We start from the raw sequence: 8,944 nt of genomic DNA on the forward strand, positions 1-8,944 counted from the left end.
TGATGCCAAGATTTCGAGAATGATTTTCAGTCTACCATTTTCAATTCATAATGCAGTCACAACACATATGCAGCACAGTGCATATTATAAATACAGTCAGTTACTCAAGGTTTTCTGCTGCTTCTAATTTCTCAGTAGTGGCATTGGGTGAACTGAAGGAACAAAGGCTCAGAGGATAGAAATCATATCAACACACACTAGTTTGGAGAAAACATACAAGCAGAAATTAACAGAAAAAAGCTGAAAAGTGAATGCACAACCAAAATGATTCACATAAATGACACTGAGCATTTAACTAAATAATACTGCGGCAAGTGGTTCCAATACATTGTTATGCTTACATATTTTTACAGTCTATGGCTTACACAGCTCATGGGAAGCACATACAGCGAACAAACTGAAACAGCAGAGCACCCTGCTTAAACTCTGTTAACTGGTGCAAGAGACCTGGAATCTGTACTTATGACTGTATTATCAGAATATCATAACAGAACATTATCCTAATATTACAAAAATACACTCCTGTAAAGTTCAGCTTCAGCAAGCATAGTGGGTATTGGACAGAGGGTGAAACCAGCCAACCTGCTGCCAACAATCTGTTCAGTGAAACACAGTAAACATAAAAACATGTTTGGAGTAATACTGTAAAATTTTACACACATGCAAATTACCCCCCCCCCCCCCCCCCCACACACACACACACACACACACACACACACACATCAATATTTTTATGCAGAGCTTCAAATCAAACCCATCCTAACAACTATAACTGCACAACTTCCCTATAATAACTCAATTATGCAGTTTCAAATAAATTTGTTCACTAAAATAGGTATTTGACATTGGTGGACTGAATGTAATATTTTACCAGGGCTTCATAGGATATTAGTGTTGTAGGTTACTGTGTCAATGGGCTTTCAATTTAGGGTCACAATAATACATCCCCAAGAATCAGCTGACACCCCAAGCGTCATTATTAATTATAGTATTAACCTTTATTCATATGCTCCTCCATGTAGACCCTACAAAGGGCTCTGGATCTGCTGTAAACAAATATCAAAGCCCTTAAAATTAGACGAAACACGTTTCACAGCTTTACAATAGTTTCAGAAGCAGAATTAAAAATAACAGCTGGTAAGAGTGAGCGCGAAATACACTGGATCATGATTTCATTATTTCTGCCAAGTTTCTAAAACTATTTGCAATGACACTGAGATCAGAAAGATCAAAATATATCCTTCAGAAGTCTGTATAGATTTGTTTTCCTGAATGTCTTGGCATGATATATATTTGAAATACATTTCCATCCCTTGGGTGCATAACAGAAGTACTTTGTTCAGAGGAGATCGCTGAAGAGGATCTGGTTCAAAACACTTTGCCCTTTTTATATGTTGTCTTCTATATGAAAATACTCTATGTATAACTGAGTTTAGTTAATGCCTCCCAGTGTACTCCTTTAATCCTAAATTTGAAATCCTACTACTATTAAATGCATTGATAATTAACCAACTATCAGTGTGTCCTTTGAATGATCTCTACTATACACACTTTTCATGTAACCTTGTGGCAGGATGAAAGGTGTGATTGCAGATGCCAGATTAGCTGAGGCCGTCTGTGCATTTCTTGTGCCGCTGGTTATCTTGTTCGGTGAGGACGCCTGCAGTGAACTGCTCAGTCCGAGTCGTACTCTGAGGAATCATCTAGAAGACAAAAGACAGCAGTCAAAAACACCTCAGGTATCAGAATCAGAGTTACTTCTCCAGAGTGCACTTCCTCTGGACCTAATACTGCAAAAAAACGAAAGTGAAACTTGCCTTGATGAGTCTACAGACTTTACCTCATGCAAGAAAGTGGACATGTGTGCTACGGTGCATTTGGACAAAGTTTCTAACACGTTTCTAACCACTGAACAATGAGACGACTGAAACATGAAGGATAAAAGTTGCTGTCACATCATAATTCTGTGTTTCAGAGATGAGAACTCAGTAGAAATCAACATGCAGGTCGGCATTTCCTTTTTGCAAGTTTCATTTCTAGCGAGCTTAACCTCAGAAAGGGGCAGAAGGATGTCAGAGTACGCAGTCGTGTTACCTTGTTGTCTTGATGGCTCGTCATTTGACTGCCCGCCTTGCTTGAGGAAATCTGCCAGGTCATTAAAAATGACGTAAAAGTCTAAGGCGAAAACAATGGTGGCGATGAACCCAAATATCTGTGAAGAGAATGTGCTTTGATATCAATACAGCGTGGAAGTAGAATACAATATGCAGACAAAAATAAGTAATACTAGATTAGGTGTGTAGGTGTGTGTCTGTGTGTTTGTGTGTGTGTATGTGTGTGTACTACTGTTAGGAAGTACATCAATTACAGTGGTGTGAGCTCTGATGAGATAATTCAAAAGTCAAGTTTACCCCAGCAGCCTTGGAGGAACCGTCTACGTATTTGGACACTGCAATTATGGAGATGATAAAAAAGATGATGGAGGCACTCACACACCTCAGGAAATCCTTTGAGAGAGAAAAAAAGAACACAATGACTCGCTGAAAAAAAAAGCATATTGCACATTATGTTGTTTTTGGTTTTCAGATGTGGGGAAGCCTTGTTTTCTTCACATATTAGTGGAGCATCACAGCTATTAAGTTAATCTTCTCAGCATGCATATTATCCAATGAAAAGGTTTTGAATTTTGCTTGAAATGTGCAAACACCATAAGAGGCCAGTGGAATCCTTTAAATCTCTCATTGAATTTGGTGGAGTAGGCGAACAGCAAGAAGAGGGCAGCCAGGAACTCGAGGAGGGGCGCCGTGACGAAGGCCGCCGCTGTGGACGCCACGAAACACACGAACGATATGAAGGACAGAGCCTGAAAAGACAATTAAAACACAGACAGCGAAAAGTTACTGGAACATGTATGTATAGATCAATGGGAAGTTTAGAACAAAAGCTTCTCATTGTGTGTAAAACATTTAAACATTCAGTCTCTGTGATTAAACTCAACTCAACCAAGAGGACAGCAGAAGGTTAAAGGAATGGTATTAAACATGGACTCAATTGCATTTTAATTGCAACACACATCTGTATTTATCTATTACTGCTGCTCCCACCCCACTTCCCCGTGTGTATTTACTGTATGATTTTTACTGCATTTAATTGTATTTTCTTATGACTGCTATTCTCTCTTGCACTTTAAAGTTATTCTATTTGTTTTTAATTGAGCTGCTTGAAGCCGAAGGGAAATTTCCATTTGTAATCCAATGTTGAATCTTGATTTTGAATCTTCTTGTTGTTGAAATGGCAAAACTCTCCCTTCAAGAAACTGTCACACTGCCCCAAAGCTGTGATTCACACAGGCCCACTTCCTGTATCAAGCTGTAAGGAGATACAGCTGTTAAAAGACAATGTTTATTCACACAGGCTTGTACACTGTTACACTGTATCTCTCTCTCTCTCTCTCTCTCTCTCTCTCTCTCTCTCTCTCTCTCTCTCTCCCCCTCCCCCTCTCATGCAAACACACATCATACACCACACACACTCGTTCAAACACATACAAACACGAAGATGTATAATGAAGCAAAGCCATTAAACTGTCACGATAAAGTGTCTGAAAGCATATATGTGCAATGAAAACGTATTCGCCGTTGGTTATAGCACAAGTCAAGCGAGCCTGCCTTGCCTTGAGGCTCTGTGTTGGAAGTGCTGGACAAACCATATCAGCCCAAGCAAGTCCAGACACTGTAATCTTAAACAGGCCCGGCCATCTTGTCTTTGTTTCAGCCAGTCATCCAAACTACAGACGGAGAAGGCCGGCCCGAGGGTAGGAACTCCCCCTGACCGAACCCAAACCGCTGCAGCTGCTGTTCTCGCAGCCACAGGCTTTACTCTACACTTTACATCAAAATACTGCTACTGTGCATCCTGAACTCATCCCTGTAGGATAACACCGACAGGTAAACTGTTGAACCTTTTATCAGAGGTTCGTGGTAGATCCTTGGGCATGCTTTCTTATGAAGAATAAAACCCAGAATGTAGGGATCATGACTGTGCTGCATTAAACAACTTAAAAGCACAGGACGCTGCTCCATAAAACAAATTATTTTCCTAGTTATTGAATGGCTAGAGAGTGTGTGAGACTACACTGTTGCATTTTACAATGATTTTGAATTGCTTACAGGTCTATGTATGTTTGTACTGTATGTAAAACTCTGGAGTAAAGGTTAACTGTATTCTGAGGTAAAATCAGATTGAGGAGAGAGCTTGTTTTCCATCATGCAAAAGACTAGGCTATCATTAATATGGTACTGTGACTTGCTGTGACTTCACCTAAATAAAACATCATACATACAGAGCCAGAACAGGTCTAATCAGAGCCATCCCAGCTAAGACCTAAGAACTTTGACAATTCCTATTTTTTACTTTATAGGCATACTTTGCACACATTTGCTGTACCATGTATCATGCATTAATGTTTTGAATATTTTCAAAATACTGCGAGGACCTTCTTTTACAACATCTTAAGTGTACACCTTGTAATTTCACATTCCTTATCGGGCCTCTTGCTTGTCCTTGGAGTGGCTGAGACTGAAAAACCTAATGAGAAATACAGGGTGGTCTGACACACTGTGTATAATAATGCATGCACAGCAGGGTATGTGTCTGACTAATACTCCCAAGAATGGTAAAGCTACAAGTTGTTTTCGCTGGAAGCCTCACATCTAATGGCTCAGCTTCACTGACTGAGTGAGGTGTGCTGACATAACAGCCTGTACGCTTTGAATTGTATCAGAAACACAATAAAACTATGTGACTTTATTCCAACATAAATAGTTTTGCAGCTACCACAAGGATATGTAGGTTGCAGTTCCAGCAATGCACTCCCACACACACATGCACACACACACACACAGCGGACTTGGCACAATACTGTACCAGAAGTAAAATGATGTGCAATAGTATCACAATGCCATGATAAAACCTAGACTAAACAACTGGTAAATCACATTTTGACTTGTTAGATGAGTCCTCGGTACAGAAGCAGGTTATAGCCACAAACTGGCGAGATAATCAGCTATTTTACTACTGTTGCTACATCTATTTTGCATTGTCAGTATACTCTTTAAAAATTGGATATCGGGTGCATCCTTTCACATCCTGCCACAAATAGAAGGTGCTGGACCATAAATTATGCTATGTTGAATCCTGTGCAAAACTCTGCAACCCTAACACACACATGCCCCCTCTCTCTCTCTCTCTCTCTCTCTCTCTCTCTCTCTCTCTCTCTCACACACACACACACACACACACACACACAGAGCACATTTCTGATTTCAAGAGTTTTACCATTGTTATCTACTATCAGCAGATCCCATAAACTTTTAGCATGGGACAGACAAGGGGAGTGGGAGCAGAAAGGCTGTATTGTGTCTGTAAGTGCAGGGGGGCAGAGAGCCTGCACTTATAGACACTAGGGACTGTGCCTCCGGCTAGATATTATGCCATCAGTGTGAAGGAGATAACTGTGGGGAAGTGGGAAGCTGCTCACAGACGCTGAATGTCACATGACAGAACTGTGAGGGTACATTATAATGCAGCATTTGTTCAGTCCCCTAATCTATATTTATTTTTTGCTGATGTAGATAGGAGTGATTGAGTTCTTGCAAGTAAGTGAAAGTTAGAGAAAATCTGATCTATTGTGAATCAGCAGAATCATAAGGACCCTTCCCACACATACATGATGCTGGTCACACCCCCGCTTTCATTTCCTGATTTGTTGAGTTTGAAAACACAGACATTCACTTGGAATTTTAAGTCAGTAATGATCAATTATTTCTCTGTTGGCTTTTGCAGCGACTATTTTAATGGATTATGCATAAATACTATGCATAACATTCAGAAAACTTTATACCGTTATTCATCTCTGACAAGACAGACGACTCTCATAACGACCTAAGACAATACTGAACAGAATAGACCGGTGAGATAGTGCGTCTATACTTATAAAAACACTTTGCACAGTAAAGTGTCTCCACATTCCAGTCTAAAAGTTTACTACAAGTTTCAACAGTTTACCTCATCGTTGCTGTGAAGCCCTACACTAAACGCTCCTCCCTTGACTAATGGAAACCTTGTGATGGAAACATTGGCTGACCTATATTGACAATGAACGAACTGAGCAGTTGAACAATCTGCTAAAGTTAATTCGACCTGTGTATTATAATATATAGCTTTCATTACTGTGAGAACTCAGTCTTTAATGTAGGTAACAATAACACTCATAGTATCCAAAGCGCGTAATGGCGCGGTTTGACTGCACGGTAGCCTACAGGCGAAACAATGGTACACTAACTTTTACTGAAGTTATTTAAAAAATGATTATTCAGGTCACTTCTTACCACTTCAGCAATAAGCAGCATTCCTTTCCTTGAGGTGGCGAACTCTTTGCTCGGGAGAATAGAGAGTAGGACACTTTGGCGCGGTTCAGTCGAGTTGGGAGCCTCGATGTCCCCCATTATTGTGAAGAATAATAACTCTTCTCAAATCCAGACAGCTTCAGTCCACGTAAGATAACAGACTTGGGGCAAAATGCAAAGCTACGTGAAGGCGTGTGGCTTCTTGGAAGTGGAAACGGAAACAATGACAGCGCGGAAACGCAGCTCTCGCTCCCAAAAGCGCAACATCTGCATTCTCCAGATGTGAAACGTGATGCCGCCAGCTGCAGAAAACACATTACTGTGCGATTCAATGGAAATATTCAGTTCATGGTGTCACAAGAGAAAGAAAATATCTTTATTGTTCACTTTTCTCCAAACAATAGGTTTAATCATCAGAGTGAATTCCATATTGACAATATGTAAACATCTTCAAAATTAATCACGTCAATTTAGACTGCAATAAGAATCTTAAAATATGTCCACGCATCTATCCACCTTTTCTGCCACTTGTGCAAATGTTTTAACATTATTGAGTTAATTACAATAAGTTCAATTAGACTTATTTAGATTTCAGAGCACATGAGCCAGGGTGGGGAGTCGATGTCGTTTGAACCTGTCGATGAGTTTTCTTCAGTTAATTAATTAATTCAATTATTAATGCATTCATTCTTTAATTCATTTATGTCCTTGATTGATGGTTTCATTTCTTGGCTTGTTGAATGTGATGTTCTTGAAGAGCATGACGCTGTCCGCACACAGCAGCACTGCTGACATTAAACCCACTATCTGGAAATAGAGAGCAGATCTCAAGATGAATGCAGCATTAGACTATAGGTCAAGACTGTGGCAGTGGTGTGTGTGTGTGTGTGTGTGTGTGTGTGTGTGTGTGTGTGTGTGTGTGTGTGTGTGTGTGTGTGTGTGTGTCTGTGTGCCTGGAAACGCAAATTTTTCATGGGGACTTCTAGTCTGCTACTGCTGCAGTGCATGTGGCCTTTGTTCAGACAAAAGCAATCCTTGAAAACTATTTTTTATTGTCAGTGTAGGGGGAAAACTAGAATCCAAATATACAAATTTGCCCACCATAACTACAGATTTGAGATTCCAATTATAGATTATAGAAACATTATCTCACCCCTCCGCCCAGCGTGCCCTTGACGGTGTAAGTAGACAAAGCAATCAGACTCAAGACGATCAAGAAGGCTGCTGCAAACACTGAATTGAAAACATCCTGAAGAGAAGAGAAGAGAAGAGAGAAGAGAAGAGAAGAGAAGAGAAGAGAAGAGAAGAGAAGAGATAAATAGAAACAACAGAACACAATTAGACATTAGAGGCTAGATAGAGCAGATAGTCACAATTTGTTAAAGTCACATTTGCAGATATCTCACTTCATTTTTCATATTTCATTTTCACAAACTTGTAGAATACATTAATGCATGATACATGGTATGGCAAAAAGGTGATATTCTGGCCCGTGTGTAATTCTAAAAACAACCTGCATGCACATACTCTTTTGTTGCAAGGACTATAAACTGTTGTATGATACTGTTGTTGCTGTTGTGCTATAAAAGATCACCTACAATGAGAGGCCAGAAGAAGAAAGTTAGCCTCTTGTTCAGCTTGAGCATGTACAGCAACAGCAGAAGAAAAGTGATCAGAAACTCCAAGGCTGTGGCTGCAATGTACTTCGGTCTGGATGCTGCAGCGAAACACACAAATGCCACAAACAGAGTCACCTAGAGAAGAAGAAATATATACATCATATATTGAATCACTGCAATAAAACAAAATCTAAATTGTAAAACTTTATGCATATGAGTGTTAGTAGCTTGTAGTACCAAGTCCTGTGACTTTTCACTAAATGTCCAGCAGAGAGCAGCACATCAATCCACTGAATGGTCTGTACGGACTAAAACAGTCTGCAGCCACAGATTGTCTGTTAAACTCCTGGACTCAGATTTCCCTTCACATATTTCCCAATTCTGTTTTCTTACAGTAAGAGGAACTAGTCATCAGCTATCTGACTGTGAGGTTTTCTGCCACTAATCTTTCTGTATGACCATTTTATAATGTTTTCTTTGCTACAGCCTCTAAGATGCTCTTGGCATTTTAATGCAAACTAATTCCATTGACATGGGTAAGTAAAAATCTAGCATAAATGTAAAAAAAAAAATCATGCAATCATTGTTTCACATCAACGCCTTGTTATTGCCTCAAGGACCTTGTTCCCCTTCTTGGCAACAGTGTTCAAGACATCGCCAGTGTGTCTTCGCTTTCACATTGTGGAAACTGCTCAGTTAAAACTTTTGATAATGTGTGATAATGTCTCACCATCTCTGCTAGTTTCAGGATGCCCCTCCTGGATCTGAGAAATGCAGTATCAACCTCCATGGTTGTTTTATTGCGATCTTCCGACATGTTGCTCTGATCTCATTTGCAAAAGTCTGTCCGTCTGTTTCCTGAATCATGCAACTTCCCTTGAGTTGCGTAGAACACGAATAACTGTTTCTAAGAATAAG

The 8,944-nt window shown here is 39.9% G+C and overlaps 2 protein-coding genes across 2 annotated transcripts; both read right to left on the reverse strand.

The window, feature by feature from the left end:
* Positions 1 to 698: 698 nt before the first annotated feature.
* cmtm3 (CKLF-like MARVEL transmembrane domain containing 3) lies at positions 699 to 6,604 on the reverse strand. The gene is made up of 5 exons (XM_071519700.1): positions 6,390 to 6,604; positions 2,708 to 2,863; positions 2,412 to 2,507; positions 2,095 to 2,212; positions 699 to 1,703 (listed from the first exon to the last, which is right to left on the reverse strand). Exons 1-5 carry the CDS (start codon positions 6,504 to 6,506, stop codon positions 1,675 to 1,677), a joined length of 516 nt encoding a protein of 171 aa, XP_071375801.1. The 5' UTR covers positions 6,507 to 6,604; the 3' UTR covers positions 699 to 1,674.
* Positions 6,605 to 6,752: 148 nt separating this feature from the next.
* Positions 6,753 to 8,891, reverse strand: LOC139644348 (chemokine-like factor). The gene is made up of 4 exons (XM_071519701.1): positions 8,757 to 8,891; positions 8,006 to 8,161; positions 7,561 to 7,656; positions 6,753 to 7,214 (listed from the first exon to the last, which is right to left on the reverse strand). The coding sequence occupies exons 1-4, from the start codon at positions 8,841 to 8,843 to the stop codon at positions 7,104 to 7,106; spliced, it is 450 nt and encodes a 149-aa protein (XP_071375802.1). The 5' UTR covers positions 8,844 to 8,891; the 3' UTR covers positions 6,753 to 7,103.
* Between the last annotated feature and the right edge of the window lie 53 nt (positions 8,892 to 8,944).

Source organism: Centroberyx affinis, unplaced genomic scaffold, assembly GCF_046629955.1.
Source record: "Centroberyx affinis isolate AG114_WGS23_722 - 3 ecotype Tasmania unplaced genomic scaffold, CSIRO-AGI_Caff_v1 ptg000722l_1, whole genome shotgun sequence".
Taxonomy (NCBI): Eukaryota; Metazoa; Chordata; class Actinopteri; order Beryciformes; family Berycidae; genus Centroberyx; species Centroberyx affinis.